Here is a 21,485-nt window from a genome sequence, read left to right as displayed (position 1 = left end):
GTATTTTTCTTTAACCAAGTTCACTCAAATAGCTACCTTCTTACAAATTACTATAAGGTAATTTACATCTTTGATATATTGGACAGTTCAATCAAGCTACTAACCATCCAACCTCCAAGATCAAGACTGAATCATAGCTCTATGCACCCTGGGACCACAACTGAGGAGGAAAAAAAAAATCCCACAACAGGCCAGATGAATTGTTTGCAGAGAGAACTTCTGACTAGGAGGGGCACTGTGTGACTCTTGTTTTTGGCTCAGGTTCACGATCTCCAGGTCATGAGACCAAGTCCCACCATGTGGGGCTCCATGCTGGGCGTGAAGCCTGCTTGATTCTCTCTCTGGACTCTGCCCCTCTCCACCCTTCCCTCTCAAAAACAAAAACAAGAACAAACAACCACTCTTGACTAGTAGAAAATGAAGAAATAAAGGAAAGCACCTATTAGAGGGCTCAAGTCAGTTCTAAGTTTTCCCAAATAAGACTCTGAGTTCTGCAGAGTGAAAGGCGTGGGTTCCAATCAAAGACCTGTATGATCTTTGGCGAGTCACTTCACCCCTCTAAGCCTCCCTGTTCTCAAATATATGTGGAGATAATAATTCAGCACACAAAAAAGTTTTCTGCAAGTTTTCAAATTCTAAGATCAATTTCATTTTCATGTAAGCTGCTCTGCCTGGACACACAGTAAATCAGGCTCATTTTCCCTTTGCTTAAGGCCCCCACGGAAGTATTGCCACAAAACATTTACTTGTCTGGTAATTTTTCCTCCTGAGGCTTCATCTTTTTAAGATGAAATAAAATTGGTAAGAAAAAATTTCCTACAAAACTGAACTCACAAGAAAGAAAATACATTTGCATATTTATCAATTATTTCATTTTTCCAAATGTCACAGAGCCTTAGAGACAGAACATCTCATTGTTTAAGATGCACACTCATATTTTAATACCCCTGAAGTCAATATATCACAACCGACGGCAACTTACAATGTAACCAACAGCGTCGTCTTTCTTAGCAGTACAAAAAACAGAGTTAAGTCTTAACATCAGTGATATCTTAAGAGTTTGAATGAAATACAGTATTTGGAATGCCTGGCAACTTCCCATTGAGGCACTGAGCAAATAAACTCCGACCCAGCTACTCTGATCAGGAGTATGTAAACTATGTGGGGGGCCTGGGTGGCTCAGTGGGTTAAGCGCCCGCCTTTGGCTCAGGTCATGATCTCAGGGTCTGGGACCAAGTCACACATTGGGCTCCCTCCTCAGCAAAGTCTGCTTCTCCGCCTTCCTCTGCCACGCCTCCCCTATTCCTTCTCTCTCTCTCTCTCAAATAAATAAAATCTTAAAAAAAAAAGTATGTAAACTATGACATGTATGTGAAAATTCTTTAAAATATTAGAAATAAAAGTGGTAGTAGAATTTAGGGTGACTTTAATTCCTTCATGTCTTTATTTCCCGTGGTGGTATGCTTTTCTCATTAATAAACATGTATTCTTGGGGTGCCTGGGTGGCTCAGTGGGTTAAAGCCTCTGCCTTCGGCTCAGGTCATGATCCGAGGGTCCTGGGATCGAGCCCCATATCAGGCTCTCTGCTCAGCTTCCTCCCTCTCTCTCTCTGCCTGCCTCTCTGCCTACTTGTAATCTCTGTCAAATAAAATACATAAAATCTAAAAAAAAAAAAACCATGTATTCTTTAATCAAAAAATGCAATTTTTATTTTGAAGGAAAACTAGATGGGGTGTGTTGATACTATTAGGGCTCTTTATATATTCCAGAAACATTTAATAGTTCATGGAGCATTTCTCTAGGATTTAGTACAGATCAGTTAATGTTTAATTCACTATTCCAAACTGGGGATAATCAGCACGTGAAACTATACTGACATCCATGTTATTAATGCTGCCACAATTTTAAATTTCCATCTTATGATTTTATCCAATTAGGTTGCCTGGTTTTTTATATGTACATGAATATCTTCCATGACGAGCTGATGAATTATTAAACAGGGCAGAAATGTTACTTCAAATCAACAGTAAGCATACGAATTTAATTTCTACTGTTTAGTGGTAAATCCACACAGAATTTCACATAAACAGACAGATAATATTTTTCTCTATGTAAAAACTAACTAAAAACTTGCTTGGCTTATGTTTAAGATTTCACTCTTTTTATCAGCTGAGGAGTGCAGCTTAATAATCCTCTAAGATCTAAAACTCATAGGAAAAAACCTAACAGTAGAAAATGGCATTACAGGGTCAAACTATTTCTACAGCTTCAATTTGTTCTTATAAGAATAAAATATTTTTTTAAAGATTTTTTTTAATTTATTTGACAGACAGAAATCACAAGTAGGCAGAGAAGCAGACAGAGAGAGAGGGGAGGAAGAAGGCTCCCCGCTGAGCAGAGAGCCCAATGTGGGGCTCGATTCCAGGACCCTGGGATCATGACCTGAGCTGAAGGCAGAGGCTTAACCCACTGAGCCACCCAGGTGCCCCTAAAATACTTTTAAAAAGAAAATACTAACATTAAACTCCCCTCATTTTTTTTACAAGTTTTCTTTTCAAAGAAAACACATTCTATACATATCCCAGAAGAAAGGAAATCTAAGACATAAAGTAACAAAACTGATTTTCATGTGTGTATGGTGTGGAGGGGGGCACTTATGGAGATCAAAAAAAGAAGTCATACCACAGTCTGAAAGTACATGTTTTGACTCCAAGCCAACAAGACACGAAGGCTGGGTACCTACACCAGCCAGCAGCTACTACTGACTCGAATTAAATCTTAGTGTAAACCAGCTAACTCACTCGCTCACTAACTTCTGGTGAGAGGAAATCCAAACCCTGTATTTAAACAATTCTCTAATTCATTTTAGACCCCAACAAGTTACACGGAGCTTGTGAGTAAGAAGCAATGTCATGGTATATGAGCACGGTGGGGTTCAAGGGGAAAGGGAAAATGTCTTCAGTGGTTCTCCAGTCACCCGTAGGACTGACGAAAATGTGGAAAAGGTCAAACACTTGGGTCAAACAGATGATTAACTGGGAGAATGAGGGTGAAAGTTAATGTAGATAAGTGGTCTAATTCTCAGGGAAAACATAAACAGAAGGCCAGTTTCTACAGGAATGCAGGACATAGATTCATGAAACCGCGAAGAGCAGACATTTATTCTGATCTTTGAAGAAGGCAAGAGAAACCCCACTTTGAAGGAAAACAGTAACTCACGCAACCAGAAGCAAACCACAGCACAACTCACAAAAATCAAACATCCACGTGACCAAAGAAAACTACGGATGATGAAATCCACGTGTACAGATCACGGATTCTGGCTCATCCCAGGGCCAATACCGCTCATTGTGTCAGTATCGTGAAGCATCTGAGCCGGAGGGACACAGGCAGGGGGACCCGAACGCCCTCCTGCCGCCTTTCTAGGAAACAAATGCGGACCCACCTTCTTCATCAGACTCGGCTGCAAATGACTTACTGCTCCCCACCAAACCAATCCAGCTCCACAGAAGCTATCTGCCAATGGTTAAGTATAATTGCACTGCTGGGTATTTACCCCAAAGATACAGAGGTAGGGAAAAGAAGGCCATCTGTACCCCAATGTTCATAGCAGCAGTGGCCACAGTCGCCAAACTGTGGAAAGAACCAAGATGCCCTTCAACGGACGAATGGATAAGGAAGATGTGGTCCATATACACTATGGAGTATTATGCCTCCATCAGAAAGGATGAGAACCCAACTTTTGTAGCAACATGGACGGGACTGGAGGAGATTATGCTGAGTGAAATAAGTCAAGCAGAGAGAGCCAATTATCATATGGTTTCACTTACTTGTGGAGCATAAGGAGTAACACGGAGGACATTGGGAGAAGGACCGGAGAAGGGAGTTGGGGGAAATCGGAGGGGGAGACAAACCACGAGAGAAACAAACTGAGGGTTTTGGAGGGGAGGGGGGTGGGAGGTTGGGTGAGCCTGGTGGTGGGTATTAAGGAGGGCACGTATTGCATGGAGCACTGGGTGTGGTGCATAAACAATGAATCTTGGAACACTGAAAAAAAATAAAAGAAAAAAGAAAAAAAAATATCTCCCAGGTCCCAAGGGCAACTCCTAAAAAGGCTTTTTTTCCCTGTAGATACAAATAATCTCATTTATTGTGATATTTTTGTCTTTAACTTTTTTTGTCTTTATCATTTATTTATTTATTTTTATTTTAACTTATTTTTTAAAAATCCAAGAAATAAAACCAAACCAAAAACTCTTTAAAATAAGTGGATAGCCTCCAGGGTGACTAGTTTGAAAAAGATAATATTCACCTGGATATAAAGTAGTAGAGAAGATACTAGAAAATCTCACTGTAACCAAGAGAAATGAACATGTAAGTTTAGTTTGTAGAGCTTCAAAAACATACAGTAAAACTTACTGTTGCCATGCTTTTCAAAAAACATGTATACATTTATGTATATGTACATGTATGTATATAAACATGTATATGTACATATATGTATATAAAATGTATAGGTTTATACTACACATATATACACATACACATTTTTAAAATTTTTTATTTAAATTTTAGTTAACATACAATACGACATTGGTTTCAGGAGGAGATATACTTACACAGTAGCTCTTCAGTCTGATGAAATCTACAGTCATGGGAATAGATCCATCACTATTTCTGTTCAGTGCTTTGATATAATCCAGCAGGTCAGCAAAGAATTTGTAACCTCCCTTGAGCACACAGAGGGCTACGATGTGATGCCCTCCCATCTCCTTCATCACATCTCGAGCAAGCCGCTCGGTCCTACGGAAATAAAATCAGGGATTTAAGAGAAATTAACTTTTTAAAAAATTTTTTTTATTTTTTTAATTAACATATACTGTATTATTAGCCCCAGGGGTACAGGTCTGTGAATCACCAGGTTTACACACTTCATAGCGCTCACCATAGCACATACCCTCCCCAATGTCCATAACCCCACCCCCCTCTCCACCGGCAACCCTCAGTTTGTTTTGTGAGATTAAGAGTCCCTTATGGTTTGTCTCCCTCCCGATCCATCTTGTTTCATATTTCTTTCCTACCCACCAAACGCCCCACATTGCCTCTCAACTTGCTCATATCAGGGAGATCATATGGTAATTGTCTTTCTCTGATTAACTTAAGAGAAATTAACTTTAAAAAATATATTTAGCTTTATAATAAACATCCCCCTTAGGCATTAAACCTCCACAAAACACATCCTTTGCCCCTCATGAGTTATACTCTTGCTTCAAAAAAGTGGAAAAAAAAACTTAAAAATCTTCAAAAAACATATATACTGTAACACCTAACATAAATGTTTAAAATGCAAATTAAAATACCATTTCCACCTATCAGACTGACAAATTCTGACTAAATGAAATTTCCCTGATAATAGAGAATATTGTAAGAGATTGTAAAAGAAAAAAAGTGAGCACTCTCATATAACACTGGGAGTAAAAATTACAGTAACTTTTTGGGATAACCTGGCAGTATGAAAATATTCAATAAATACCTTCCCCCTAACCCAGAATTTCCCCATGGATCAAGCTGAAGCCAAGTGCCCAAACATGTGTAAGAGGACGTTTCCTTCTAGTGTGGTCTGTAAAAGCAAAATAATGGAGACATCTTGCATGCCCATCAATAAAGGACTGCTTAAATCAATCACGGTACAGTCAGAAAATGGACTGTTATGCAACTTCCAAAATACATGAGATAGCTCTAAATATACTAATATGAAAAAATGTCCAATAAATTTCAGACCCGTATGATAGCCCATTCCTGTGTGTTAAAATGAAACACAGCTGATGCCTGAACAACACAGGTTTGAACTGCCCAAGTCCCCTTATACAGGGATTTTAAAAAAATAAATACAGTACTATCAGTGTATTTTCTCTTCCTTATTATTTTCTTAAAAACATATTTTTGGGGCACCTGGGTGGCTCAGTGGGTTAAAGCCTCTGCCTTCAGCTCGGGTCATGATCCCGGGGTCCTGGGATCGAGCCACACACTGGGCTCTCTGCTCCACGGGGAGCCTGCTTCCTCCTCTCTCTCTACCTACTTGAGATCTCTGTCAAATAAATAAATAAAGTATTTAATAAAAAATATTCTTTTCTCTAGCTTACTTGACTGTAAGAACACAGTACAGAATATATATAGAACATACAAAGTATGTGTTAATCGGCTTTATGTTATCAGTGAGCCTTCTGGTCCACAGGTGGCTACTACTAGTTAAGTTTTGGGGCGAGTCAAGAGTTTACTGCACATACATTCGCATACAGTGTATGTGCATAACCTGTGTGTGGGGAAGGACTGTGCATGGGGCGCTGAGGAGAGAACCCTGTTCTTCTCATTCATAGCCTCAATCCTTAGAATATTTTGCAACACACATGTATTGATACTGTGATCTGAAAATCAAAAACAAACTAGCCAGACACACAAGGCAAGCATTTAAATACCAAGTTAGGTATTTCACTGCAATTCAGTTAAGGAGCAATTTGCAAGCTAGATGCACATACAAATCAAACTAGGACCTTCCCTTCATGTGATTTAGCCCCAACCCATCACCCTGCTCAAGGATGAGTAATCAAAGACTGGAGTTCATTCCTCCAATCTCCCTTCGCTGTTTACTTTGTTCTACTCTGTACAGACTCCCAGTATACCATGACTTATGCTGGGTAATGAGTAAGCTCTCCTCGGACCTTGTTTGTAAAGAGGGCTCTAAAACAGAAAACATCTCTTACTTGACATGCTGGCCTAGTTTATGATCAAATATCAACTACTTAAAACAGTTGCTGACACTTGAAATTACTCTAAGAAAAAAAAACCCAAAATTGAAGATCTTACTAACCTGTCCATAATTAGTCCATGAGGAATAAACACCTTTTCCAAATCCTCAGCGTAATGATGAGGTATACAGAATAAATCTAGGTCATAACCTGGTTCATCATCACTAATCTGAAAAAGAAACAGGACTATTTCAGTGGCAGCATTACAGGATTGACCTCAGATATTAAAAAACCATAGTTTGTAAGAGAAATTCAGGCATGACAAATCGAGAACTTTCTGTAACTTTGTAGGTATGATTATGAATTAGAGTTATACATAAGAAACGAACTGTATGCTTTAGAGATGAATAGTTAAGACTGGAGACACAAAATGACAGGATATGAACTTTACTTCAGTTCAGCAATGAGAAAACAAAACACTTTAAAGAGTGAAGACAAATGTGGCAAAATACTGGTAACATTTTAAACTGGGGTGATGAGCATATGGGGATTCATTATACTATTCTCTCCACTTTTGAGTATGTTTGAAATTTTAGTAAAAAAAAAAAAACTTAAATACACTGTAGAAAAAAAATTTTTAACACACTGTAGTCTAACAAGCTAAAATGTCACACTGAACAAAAATTGCTGTTCCCCACCCCAATTCCAAACAGCCTCTCTCACCTCACAGCAGGGGAAAAAAATTACCTAAAAAGCTAAGTGATTTCTTAAGCATCCAAACTCTTAGAAGTCTGAGACTGTTAAAATCAATTTATGACATGCCTTCACAGCAGACACTCCAAGGTTGAGGAGAACCATATAGTGGCTTTCTTTGTACGCCGAGTACCCAGCACACAAAATATTTAATAATCCTGATGTTGTGGTACCTGTGGTGGTAAAGTGTCCTGTGATTATAGTTTTATAAATATTATATATACCTATGCATACAGAAAAAATATAATAACATCATAAAAATGATCTCAGGGAAAAGAGTTATAATGATTTTACTTCTTTATACTGTATATTCCAAATTTTCTTCACTGAGTATATATTGCTTTTTAAAAAATTCAGTAGTCTTTCTTAGAAATTATTTGTGGAGGCGCTTGGCGGGCTCAGTCAGTTAATCATCTGCCTTCGGCTCAGGTCATGTTCCCAGGGTCCTGGGATCAGGCCCCACATGGGGCTCTCTGCTCAGCGGGGAGCCTGCTTTTCCCTCTCCTACTGCCTGCTGCTCCCCCTGCTTGTGCTCCCTCTCTCGCCAGTAAATGAATAAAATCTTTAAAAAAAAAGGTTCCCTCTGTATCCCTCTGCCCTCCCCTGCTCACACTCTCTTTCCTCTCTTTCTCTAGAAAGAAAAAAGAAAAAGAAATTATTTGTGGTATTAAGTGCGCTTTTTACATGCATATAAAAAGCATGGGAAAATTTTTAAAGATTAAAACAAAATCTATAGGGACGCCTGGGTGGCTCAATTGGTTAAGCAGCTGCCTTTGGCTCAGGTCATGATCCCAGAGTCCTGGGATCGAGTCCCATATCAGGCTCCTTGCTCGGCAGGGAGCCTGCTTCTCCCTCTGCCTCTGCCTGCCTCTCTGCCTACTTGTGATCTCTGTCTGTCAAATAAATAAATAAAATCTTAAAAAAAATCTATAAACAAAAGTTGTAATACAACAAAATAAAGAAGTGAGGAGGGGAAGGGGGAAGGAAGGAGAGGAGGAGGAAAGGAAGGTGTGAAAGAAGAAAGGGTGGTTATGGAGGAGTGTATACCCAACAGTGGCCAACTATAAGGGGATACTTGCTGCACGACACACTATTTTTTGTAAGATTTTATTTATTTATTTGAGAGAGAAAGCGAGAGAGCACAAGCAGGGGGAGGGGCAGCGGGAAAGGGAGAAGCAAGACACCCCGCTGAGCAGGGAGCCTGACACAGGACTCGATCCCAGGCCCGCGGGATCATGACCTGAGCGGAAGGCAGACGCTTCACGGACTGAGCCCCCCACCCCACCGAGGCGCCCCATGCACTGCACACTTTAATACTGACCTGGCCTTTTTTTCTCACTGTCAATTTCACTTTTCTTTTTTTATCATCGCTGATCTGTAATTCCCCCTTGCCATGATGGTTAAAATTTATTCAAAGAAATAAACTAGAATATTAATACTCTCCCTCACATGGTATTCAGGACTAAATAGCTTCCAAATCACATTCAAGAAGCTGATGACAGGACTGTTTGGGCAGTTTTCAGGAAATATTGGTCAAACCACAATTATATCTCATGCGTCAGCTGGTATGTACTGAGTACCATTCAGTCAGCACTGTTAGGTGCTTATGGACCGGTGACTTGGCTTTCGATATTTTTAAAGTATGTCTTTAAGATTTATAGTGTTATTCACAGAATGCCTAATTGTGTTCTGACAAATGTGAGGTTCACGCTGTCTCTTTTTCAGTCCCGAAAGCTGTTTTGGGTTCTGCAGGTGTGCGCGGAGCTGTAGGTATTGTCTGGTCCTCTGTGGGTCGTCCCTTCCGCCTGCACATGTGGCCGGGACGCTGGCAGGGACGCAGGGAGGTACATGACCCCACCGCAGGGTAGGGCAAGGGCACTCACTTGGCTGCCTGTCTGAGAGCGGCTGGAAGTCATTATTGATTTTTCAACAAACATGTATAACTTTGATACGCAGAAAGAAAAATTCTATTTTGGTGGGGGGAAGTAAAGATTATGCCAGAGAGCCTCTAAGCTAAGTGCTAACCTGTCTGCTAAATGTTCACGTCATGCATATCTCAGAACACAGTCGTTACAAAAAGAATGGAAACGGGACATTGGTCACCTCCAGGAGTTTTCCAAGAACACTCTCTTTAACAAGCAGTATTGCTTTTATACATTTTATAAACTGAAATTTAGTTCAGGTTTTGGGAAAAGACAGACCTTGCTAGATCATGTAGGATAAGAGGATAAATATTCAAGTCTGGCTCATCAGGATATATCTGCTATTACCTGACAAAAATGAAAATGTACCAACCATTTCACTAAAAAGATCCAGAGCACCAAAAAAAAAAAAAAAAAAAAAAAACCTTCCCTGAGGCTTACTCACCACCTCCTCCCAGTTGCTCACTGCTTCTGCACAAGCATAACAGAGGACCCACCCAGGACTCTTCGAAATTATGTAACACTCGGAAGGACTACAGCTTCTGCAAAAGTGGCTCAGGCCCTGGCTACAGGTTTTGCACGCAGCCCAAGAACTTCAAGAGTCTGGTTTGTCTCAATCAAAGCCAAGGTGACTTTTGCCCAGAGTTCATCCCAGACGTGCGGTCGGCTATACACAGAACAGCTGGAATGTATGCCAAAATATGAATTCTATCTCTGTCAAAACACCAAATTAATCTCTAATTCAAGAGTTTTTATTTTCAGTCAATACTATTAGATTCATATATCACATTTAATGTCAAAGAGCTGACTTGCGGGGCACATGGGTGACTCAGAAGTGTCCAACCCTTTTAAAAAAAAAACAACTGTTTATTTTTTAAGATTTTATTTGTTTGACAGAGAGAGAAAGAGAGAGAGAACACACACAAGCAGGGGGAGCAGCAGTCAGAGGCAGAAGCAGACTCCCCGCTGAGCAGGGAGCCTGACAAGGGAATGATCCCAGGACCCTGAGATTGTGACCTGAGCCAAAGGCAGAATCACATCGGTAGGGGAAAGGATAAAACCCATATGATAATTTCAACAGACGCAGAAAAAGCATCTGACAAAATATCACATCCATTCACGATAAAATTCCTCAACAAAACAGGCTTAGGGGGAACATACATCAACATAACAGCAAAGGCCATAGATGAAAAACCCACAGCCAACACCACACTCAATGGTGGAAAACTGAGAACTTTTCCCCTGAGATCATAAACAAGACAAAATGTCCTCTCTCACCACTAGAAGTCTGAGCCTCAGCAACCAGACAAGAAAAAGGAATAAAAGGATCCAAACTGGTAAGGAAGTAGTAAAACCTTCACTATTTGCAAATGACATGATACTATATATAGAAAACCCTAAAGATTCCACCAAAAAACAACTAAAACTGACCTTACCTTTAGTAAGGTTGCAGGATACAAAATTGATGTGCAGAAATCCATTACATTTTTATATACAAATAATGAAGCAACAGAAAGAGAAATTAAGAAAGCAATCCCATTTACAAGTGCACCAAAAGTAATAAAATACCTAGGAATAACCCTAACCAAGGAGGTGAAAAGGTCTGCACTCTGAAAACCACAAAACACTGATGAAAGAAATTGAAGACAATACAAACAAATGGAAAGATGGTCCATGCTCATGGATTGGAAGAACACTTACTGTTAAAATGTCCGTAACTACCCAAAGCAACCTACATACTTAATGTAATCCCTATTGAAATACCAACAGCATTTTTCACAGAACTAGAACAAATTATCCTAAAATTGACATGGAACCACTAAAGACCCTGAAGAGCCAAAACAATCTTGAAAAAACAAACAAACAAACAAACAAACAGGGACACCTGGGTGGCTCAGTCAGTTAAGGTTTTGCCTCTTGATTTTGGCTCAGGTCACGGATTTCCGATTTCCGGGTTGTGAGATCGAGCCCCACATGGCGCTCAGTGCTGGGTGTGGAGCCTACTTAAGAGCTCTCTGTCCCTCTGCCCCTCCCCCATTCTCTCTCTCTCTCAAACAAGAGGAGAAAAAGGAAGCTGGAGGTATCACAATTCCAGATTTCAAATTACATTACGAAGCTGTAGTAATCGAAACAGTATGGTACTGGCACAAAAACAGAACAGGATGGAAAACCCAGAAACAAACCCACAGTTATATGGTCAACCTTCAGCACAGCAGGAAAGAAAATACCCAGTGGGAAAAAGATAGTCTCTTCAATAAATAGCATTGGGAAAACTAGACAGCAACATGCAAAGGAATTAAACTGGACCACCTGACTATACCATTCACAAAAATAAAATCAAAATGGATTAAAGACCTAAATGTGAGACCTGAAACCATAAAAATCCTAGACGAGAACACAGACATTAACGTAGGCCATAGCAGCATTTTTCTAGATATGTGTCCTGAGGCAAAGGAAGGAAAAGCAAAAATAAACTATTGGGACTGCATCAAAATAAAAAGCTCCCGCTCAGCAAAGGAAACAATCAACAAAACTAAAAGACAACCAAGAGAATGGGAGAAGATATTTGCGAATGACATATCCAATAAAGGATAGTATCCAAAATATATAAAGAATGTATCCAACTCAACACCCAAAATACAAAGGATCCAATTTAAAAATGGGCCAAAGACATGAACAGACATTTCTCCAAAGACGATATCCAGATGGCCAACAGATGCACGAAAAGATGTTCAACATCACTCATCATCAGGGAAATGCAAGTCAAAATTATAATGAGATACCACCTCACGCCCATCAGGACGGCGAAACTCAAAACAACACAAGAAACAACAGGGGATGGCGAGGATGTAGAGGAAGGAGAACCCTCTTGCACTGTGGGTGGGAACGCAAGCTGTTGCAGTCACTGTGGAAGACAGTATGGCAGGTCCTCAGAAAAGTTAAGAACAGAGCTACCCTGCGATGCAGCAACCACACTACTGGGTATATACCCAAAAAATACAAAAACACTAATTCAAAGGAATATATGCACCCCCATGTTTATGGAAGCATGATTTACAACAGCCAAATTATGGAAACAGCCCAACTGTCCAGACTAATGAACAGATAAAGAAGGTATGTTGTACATATACACGGTGGAATATTATTCAGCCATAAAAAAAGAATGAAATCTTGCCATGTGCAACAACATGGATGGAGTCATACAGGATATGCTAAGTGAAATAAGTCAGAGAAAGGCAAATATCATTATGATTTCACTCATATGTGGAATTTAAGAAAAGAAAGAAAATAGCAAGAGACAAACCAAGAAACAGACTGTTTACTATAGAGAACAAATTGATGGTTACCAGAGGGGAGGTGAGTGGGGGGAGCATAGGGGAAATAGGTGATAAAGATTAAGAGTACACCTAAGTGATGAGCACTGAGTTACATATAGAATGATTGTTAAATCACTATATTGTACACCTGAAACTAACATAACACTGTATGTTAACTATACTGAATTAACATTTTACAGATTTTTATTTATGAGAGAGAGAGCGTGCCAGTGAGAGAGCATGAGTGGGAGGAGGGGCAGAGAGAGAAGTAGGCTGCCCACTGATCAGGGAGCCCAATGTGGGGCAGGATCCCGGGACTCCAGGAACACGACCTGAGCCAAAGGCAGATACTTAACCGACTGAGCCACCCAGGTGCACTATACTGGAATTAAAATTAAAAAACAATAAAAATTTTAAAAAACGGTTGATTTGTTCTTTCAAGCATAAAAAAACATGTTAATGTAACTCTTCCCAGAAAAGGCAAAAAGAAATTCTTAAAACTTGCATTGCTCGAAGGTGTCCCAATTAATACGGGGCATTTGTGATCAATTGAATAAGATCAAGATATCCACTGATCTATTTGACAAAATTGGTAACTGGGGATCTTATCTAAGAGATGTGATCATAATTTTGGGCCTAATACTTTTTCTTTGGTTGTCAAATGAACCTTTACTGAAATTTTCCTCTACAGTTTTTTTTTTAATTAACATGTAATGTATTATTAGTTTCAGGGGTACAGGTTATCAGTCTTACACAATTCACAGTGCTCCCCATAGCACATATCCTCCCCAGTGTCTGTCACCCAGCTCCCCCTCATCTTCCCACTCCCCTCCCCTCCAGCAACTCTCAATTTGTTTCCTGAGATTAAGAGTCTCTTATGGTTTGTCTGCCTCTCTGGTTTCATTATGTTTCATTTTTTCCTCTCTTCCCTTATGATCCTCTGCCTTGTTTCTTCACTTGATCTTAGCCAAAAGGCCGAGAAGCGATCTCTGCCTTGTTTCTTAAATTCCACACATCAGCGAGGTCATATAACTATCTTTCTCTGATTGACTTATTTTGCTTAGCATAATACCCTCTGGGTTCCATCCACTCTTTGCAAAAGGCAAGCTTTCATTTTTGATGGCTGCATAATATTCCACCATATTTTTTTTTTATACCCCCCCCCCCCCCACATCTTTATCCGTTCATTTGTCAACGGACATCTGGGTTCTTTCCATAGTTTGGCTATCGTGGATATTGCTGCTATAAACATTGGGGGAATGTGCCCCTTCAGATCACTACATTTATGTCTTTGGGGTAAATACCAGTAGTACAATTGCGGGGTCATAGGACGCTCTATTTTCAACTTTTTGAGGAACTACTTTTCCATCTGCTGATGCATGGACCATTTGCTGTCCATCATGATCCCCTGGGGCAATACCACAAGCCCCCATACCAACCCCTGGATAGATTCTAACTGCCGCACAGCCCGCTGCCACATTCCAGCAGGAAGCACCCCGAGCAGTCATCGTCCCAATTCCCTAACGGCAGTTGAGGTTACTATCCCAGGGGGAATGAGAGAAGGACAGGCGGGGCTAGGTAGGGAGATGGTAGGTGGCTAAGTAATCAGGCGCACAGAAATCCCCCCAAAATGTGGAGGTGTGAGAAAACCAGAGATAAGGGGACAAATAGGGCCACCATGCCCTAGGTGTGCCACCATGCCCTAGGGTGCCAGGTGAGTGGGGTGGGTGGGTCTTTATGGTAATCACCTGCGACCAACAAAGAATAACTAGCCCCTCATAGAAGGTGTTATCCACAGAGATGTTAAAAGGATTTAAGTTCCCTGGTTAGCTTTCCATAAAAGACCAAACCTTAAGGCAACCCTGTGGACCCGCTCACTCTTAAGAGCTTTTTCCGTTATCCTCACTTAATAAACTTCCATCACTTTACTCACAAAACAAACCAAACAAAAAAACCAAAAAACTTGCATTGTTTAAGGTACTCAAGGCATGAATTTACAACTTTGTTCTAATTGACTACAAATAAATGGGGGTATATTTATGGGGTTCATGATTTAAGAAATATGTGATTGGCCATAGTAGTTGTCAGAACTGAGCGACGGGTATATGGGGGTTATGCTATTATGTCTACTTGTAGATATTTCAAATATGAAGTTAAATGCAGACCAATATGTAAATGATGACAAGGCACCAACGTCACTTTTCCCAGTTTTACATTTTTTTAATAAAGATTTTATTTATTTATCTGACAGACAGAGACCACAAGTAGGCAGAGAGGCAGAGAGAGAGGGGGAAGCAGGTTCCCCGCTGAGGGAACTGAGAGAGCCTGATGTGGGGCTCGATCCCAGGACCCTGCGATCATGACCTGAGCCGAAGGCAGAGGCTTAACCCACTGAGCCACCCAGGCGCCCCTCCCAGTTTTACATTTAATGAAAGTCCAAGTCTTTTAAATCCATATAAAATGACCAAATATTAGAATACTAATTTTAAAATGGTGATGACCTTATCCAGAACCTGAATTCTTATTACTAATACTCAAATCTTTATTGAGAACCTACTATGTTGTACATACTGTAGAGCATTAGATAAATCTTCGGCTTCCTTCAGAGAGTTGACATGTACGTGAATAACCACGAGACGGTGGTAAGGTGCTATGGAAAAGAAACAGGGGATGTGTGGCGGGGGTTTAGGAGACCACCCAACCTCTCAGAGGCCTCATTTGCACCTGGATCACTGAGAAGAAATAAACTAAGACACAATTCAATGAACAGGAACTTGTTTTTAATCATCCCAAACACCCAAGCTTCACATTCAACTCGCCCAACAACCTCAATCTCCACAACACCTAGACAGAAATGTACTTGGTGGCCTTTAATCTTATTAGCCCTTATCAGTCCCATCTGATATTGCTTAATATCTATTAACCTCATCTGATACGGATTACTTAACAATCCAGTGGCTGCTTTGATAGGAAGGGATTGCAATATATGAAATTCCATCAAAATGCATTTAGCATCCACTTTGAGAAAGGTACTGTGCAATAGATTTTGTAGGGGGGAGCGGAAGAGGATTTTAAATTTAGAGCCCTAAATTTAAATTTAGTTATAACTTTTATATTATAAATTAATAATTTATAATAATTTATCATTATAATTTGTAATTATATCATAATTATAATTTATAATTATAAATTTAGAGTTTATAATCTAGGTGAAAAGACATACATACACACACCCAACTATGTCACAATAAAGCTTGTCATTTCTATCTGAATCTAATCTGACAAGCCAATAGCCATTGATTATCAAAAGCATTTACACATGCGCTAAAGGCAAACCGGGAACCCAGCACAATGACTCCCCCTAAAGCACGAACGGGCTTAGTCATTATGTTCCATTGCCTCGGTTGTAAACTGGGTAGACTGGCATGTCTCTGATACTTAATTAGCACAGCCTTCTAAACCAACCAGGCAATAGTTGATTATGAATGTGTAACACTTCTGTATGAATGGAAATCCCATCTGTTTCATTTTTGATAACTTGGTGTTGCATGTCCAAGCACGAGGTGGTAACCGACACCTTCTACAACAGCTGTATTAGTTGGTTGGAGCTGCTGTAACAAAATACCACCACCTGGGTGGCTTAAACAGCAGGAATTTATTTCCTACAGTTCTGGAGGCTTCCTTCTGGAAGTCCAAGATCAAGATGCTGGCAAAGCAGGTTTCATTCTGAGGCCTCTCCTCTTGGCTTTTAAGCAGCTGCTTTCTCCTAACTATGTGCACAGTGGAGGGTGGGGGAGGGAGCTCTTTGGTGTCTTTTCTTAAAAGAACAGGGTCGCAACCTCATGACCTCCTCTACTCCTAATGACCATCCAAACGCCCCATCACCAAATACCACACACTGGCAGTTAGGGCTTCAACAGAGGAATTTGGGCAGGAGTGGCTCTTCTTCAGTCCATCACAAGAACCTAACATAAATGGCTAAAGAAGATCACGAAGAAGTAGAACCTTCTTCGTGATCTTCTTTAGCCATTTATGTGACTTGTGATCTCTCTCTGTCAAAATAGATAAATAAAAACCTTTAAAAAAATAACTTTTTAAAAAAGATTTAATTTATTTATCTCACAGACAGAGATCATAAGTCAGACAGAGATTACAAGTAGGCAGAGAGGCAGGCAGAGAGAGAGGGGGAAGCAGGCTCCCCGCTGTGCAGAGAGCCCGATGCAGGGCTCGATCCCAGGACCCCGAGATCACAACCTGAGCCAAAGGCAGACGCTTAACCCACTGAGGTACCCAGGCACCCCAAAAGTATTAAAATTCTTAAAAAAACACCACTGGGGAGGGTATGTGCTATGTTAAGTGCTGTTAAATGGGTAAGTCTGATGACTCACAGACCTGTACCCCTGGGGAAAATAATACATTATATGTTATTAAAAATAATAAGTTAAAACCAAAACCAAAAACACCAAAGCAGAGAATATGTCATCCCCTTGGGATGAAAATGAAATTATGGATCACTGATGCACTTAATTCTTTTTTTTTTTTTTTTTAAAGATTTTATTTATTTATTTGACAGACAGAGATCACAAGCAGGCAGAGAGGCAGGCAGAGAGAGAGAGAGAGGAGGAAGCAGGCTCCCTGCAGAGCAGAGAGCCCAATGCGGGGCTCGATCCCAGGACCCCGGGATCATGACCTGAGCCGAAGGCAGAGGCTTAAACCACTGAGCCACCCAGGCACCCCTGATGCACTTAATTCTTAATGTGAAAATAATTTAAGCTAGCAGTATGTTCATCTTCCAATTTTATATCAGTCTTACAAATAAACTACATATATAAATTGTTTGCCTTCCCTTCCAGGGGTTAAAGAATTAAAAGGTTTCTAAGAATTGAAGGATTTTAAGAATTAAAATCAGGGGTGCCTGGGTGGCTCAGTGGGTTAAAGCTTCTGCCTTCGGGTCAGGTCGTGATCTCGGGGTCCTGGGATCGAGCCCTGCATCGGGCTCTCTGCACAGCGGGGAGCCTGCTTCCCCGTCTCTCTCTGCCTGCCTCTCTGCCTACTTGTGATCTCTCTCTGTCAAATAAATAAAAATAAAAATCTTTTTAAAAAGAATTAAAATCAGCATTCTTTTTAAGATTTTTAAAATTTATTTCAGGAGAGGGCAAAGAGGGAGAATCCCCAGACTCCCCACTGAGTGGAGAGCCCAATGTAGGGCTCAATTCCAGGACCCTGAGATCACGACCTGAGTGGAAATCAAGAGCTGGATGCTCATTGGACTGAGCTACCCAAATGCCCCTAAAATCAGCTTTCTTACTATTCAACCCAGGGGTAAATTATTAGCTGCTTCTAGGTAAGTTGGTCCATAACTGCTCTATGTTCAAGTACATGAATTTATCCTACACTATGATCTTTCCTTTTATTAGTGTGTACCGTGGAGTAATAGCCATGTTCATTCTGGACAAAAAAATATATATACCTGTCAATTACCAGACGCCACTGTGGAGAGTAGAGAGTAGTTCCATAGCAATCAGAAGTGTGTATGAATTCTTATTAGTAGCAAGTTATTCTAAATGTTAGTAATTTGGCGGCAAAGGAACAATGCGGTCTCACTGTGGATATTAAACAAAGGTGGTTAACACTCTTAGAGCAAGTGAGTCTTACTGAATCCGCACAGGATAAAATTAATAAAATTATACAAGAAAGAAAGCTACACTAGTGCATCTTCAGCCTCTCCCCACAAGACATGGCCCAGGGACTACCTGATGAATTACAAGAAAACGAAAGGAAAACTCCAAGACCCCTCTTTTCTGCTGATCTGGTTGGTCCTTCTGTCTTTTTTTTAAGCAAAGAAACCAGCACATAGTAACCATTGTGTGTTTGTTACTACTAACATCCAGACCATTTCTGGGAAGGAAATTAAAAAAAAAGGAACGGGAATTGGCAAACATTGCAAACACAATGAAGATCTTAATGTTCAAACAAAACTAACAGCCAGTTATAGCAATAATAACTCACTATGTGCTGGGGCGGGGTATCACAGCTAAAAGTGTCTAACTTCCTCAGCAACTGAATAAAAACAGCCCCCACCATTTTTTTGAGTACCTACTATTAGTGTCCCATTTTAAGTGCCTGGGCTCTGGAGAAGAGACCAAGGTTTGAGTTTGAGTTCCTCTTAGTAACTGTGTCATGTGGGTATGGTTAAATTACTTAACCTTTCAGAGGCTTCAAAGATTCCTCATCTGTAAAATGGTCATCATCTAACTGATATTGGGGTCCTGGGATGGAGGTCCACGTCAGGCTCCGTGCCCAGCAGGGAGTCCTGCTTGAGGATTCTCTCTCTCTTTCTCTCAGTCCCCACTCTCTCTCAAAAAAATAAATCTTTTACAAAATAATCATGCTGTTACACGGTTGTTTTGAGGACTAAGTAGGACTATATAGGTAAACACAATGATAGCTATTATATTACTATTCCCAGTCAAGGACCATAGAAAGGTTGTTTCGTCAGTTAAGACTGTAGACAGTTTTACAATCTTTTCAACAGCACCTCAGTAATTCATCAAGAACACTTAAGCCCAGAAAAGTGAAGTCAGTTACCCAAAGCCACACAGCTTGGAAACAACCCAAAGAAGCAGATTCCAGGCCAGACTCCATTAAGAACATTGGTCTTTACCTTAATGAAGCCACAGTGCCGAATATCAACAGAATCCTTCCCTTTTTAGGGCTCACGTGGCTAATTATTTTTTAATTCAGCAAACCATTATTGGTAATTCCTTATATGCGAAGCACTGTCCTATATGCTGGGGTTATGGTGGTGATCCCTGACCTTTTATAAAGTTTATGGTTTAGTGGGAAAGACAATCAACAGGTAATCGGGTGACTGTGAGTATAACAACGACGATGATGATGACGACGACGAAAATGCAGACTAAGGCGTTTAACTGTCTGGGAGAGGCGTTGGCCATTTTAGCAAGAATGCTCCGAAAAGGTGGGAGGGGAATGCAGCTTAGCTTGTTCTGGAAACAAAAAGAACCAATGAGGTTGGAGACAGGATACAGAGGCTGATGATGGCAGGAATGTCCTTGAAGGTAAGGAGCGGACTGGCATATTTTGTCCCTGCAGGATCGAAGAGCACAGGATCCAGGTTGAGGCACATCCCAATTCTAGGCCTGGTTACCTCTGGGCCGTGGGAAAATTACCTAATATCGTCTATTTTCCTCGTGTGTGAAAAGGCAGGCATGGTTACCGCTACCAAGGCTGCCGTGAGGATTCAATCAGGCAATGCGCATTCGCACAGTCATTATGGTATTTGCGGAACTAGGTACAAATGCCAGTCCGCGCGCGCCCTCCCATGTGGTCGTTCCCGTGCCTGGGCCCTCTACACCAGCACCCTGAGGACCTGGGCAGCACACCCCCAGTTTAGAGAAGGGCCTCCCGGGAGAAAGCCACCCCCCCCCGAACTCCCCACCAGTAAACGGCCCAAACCCGCGGCGCGCCAGATCATTCCCGAACCGGCCCGCGCGGCCCCTCCCCGCAGCACGCTCCCCAGCGGCACGAGTGAACCAAAACGCCATTTCCACCCTCTCCTCCCACACGCGGCCCTCCTTGCCAGGGCCGTCCAGAGGCACCCACCCCGCACCTCGCCCTCCGTCCCACACGCCGCCCCGCGTGACGTAAAGCCCCAGCCGGGACGCGGCGGCCGCCCCCCGCCCCTCCGGGCTTCCCCCGGCCACCCGGGCGGCCGCACTGCGGGCCGCGCGCCTCAGGGGCCGCCCGCCGCCGCCGCCGCCGCCACGGCCACGGCTCGGCGGGGTAGGCTGCTCACCACGACGCTGGGGCTGCGGGTCGCCATTACGGAGCCGGCGGGCGTGCGAGTCGACGGCAGCCTGAAGAGGAGGAAGCCGGCGGCGCAGCAGAGGAGGCGGAGGTTCCGCTGAAGGTGGCGACACGCGGGAGAGCTGAGCGAGGCGCTCGTCGCAGCGCTCTAGGCCGCCGGGGGAGCGGAGGCAAAGCACGCCCCGCCCCGCCCCGCCCCGCCTCGACTCCGCCCCCCAGACTGCCCCCGAGCCTCGGCGGGCGCCCGCCGGGGTCCACGCTCCCGAAGGGGGGACTTTCCTCCCGAAAAAGCGGAGACTCCTCGGGTGCAGCCTCTGTCACGCTTTCCCCGCGTCCCCCAGCCGGGGGGCTCCCGAATTCCCAAACCTGCCGCCGCCTCGCTTCTTCCTTGGCCCGAAACTGGGCTCCGGCTCTTCCGCTTGCAGTCACCGCGTGCTTCTCTCGCCCGGCGTCCCCTTCCCAAGACCTTGGACCACATTGCGGATTCCGTTTTCCAGACTGGTGGCCCAGTTCTACCAAAAAACTTTAACTGTGGACGCCTGGGTGGCTCAGTGGGTTAAGCCTCTGCCTTCGGCTCAGGTCATGATCTCAGGGTCCTGGGATCGAGCCCCGCATCGGGCTCTCTGCTCCGCAGGGAGCCTGCTTCCCCCTCTCTCTCTGCCTGCCTCTCTGCCTACTTGTGATCTCTCTCTGTGTTAAATAAAGAAATAAAAAACCTTTTGAAAAAAACCTTTAACTGGGTGTGCGAGTTCAGACCTAGAGCTGTAGAGTCAGCAGGTCAGGGTTCAGATCCGCTGGAGAACACCCAACTGCTGTGTGGCCTTGTGTGAATCAGACTCAATGAGCCTCTTTTCATCTCTGTTAAGTGAGGATATTAACAGGATCGTTGTGAGGATTAGACATGGTATCTGTGTGTGCAT

At 42.2% G+C, this 21,485-nt stretch overlaps 1 protein-coding gene across 1 annotated transcript in view; it reads right to left on the bottom strand.

The window, feature by feature from the left end:
• Positions 1-20,737, bottom strand: part of HPRT1 (hypoxanthine phosphoribosyltransferase 1) — a 39,489-nt gene extending 18,752 nt beyond the window's left edge. The window contains exons 1-3 of the mRNA XM_032843345.1: positions 20,555-20,737; positions 6,869-6,975; positions 4,620-4,803 (exon numbers count right to left, since the gene is read on the bottom strand). Of these exons, the coding sequence (XP_032699236.1) occupies positions 4,620-4,803; positions 6,869-6,975; positions 20,555-20,581 (318 nt within the window). The 5' untranslated portion in view covers positions 20,582-20,737. The remainder of the gene's footprint in view (positions 1-4,619; positions 4,804-6,868; positions 6,976-20,554) is intronic.
• Positions 20,738-21,485: the final 748 nt, after the last annotated feature.

Source organism: Lontra canadensis, unplaced genomic scaffold (genome assembly GCF_010015895.1).
Source record: "Lontra canadensis isolate GAN:19392208 unplaced genomic scaffold, GSC_riverotter_1.0 scaffold138, whole genome shotgun sequence".
In the NCBI taxonomy this organism is placed as follows: Eukaryota; Metazoa; Chordata; class Mammalia; order Carnivora; family Mustelidae; genus Lontra; species Lontra canadensis.
The sequence above is the reverse complement of the archived record's forward strand: the minus strand, read 5'-3'. Positions and strand labels throughout refer to the sequence as shown.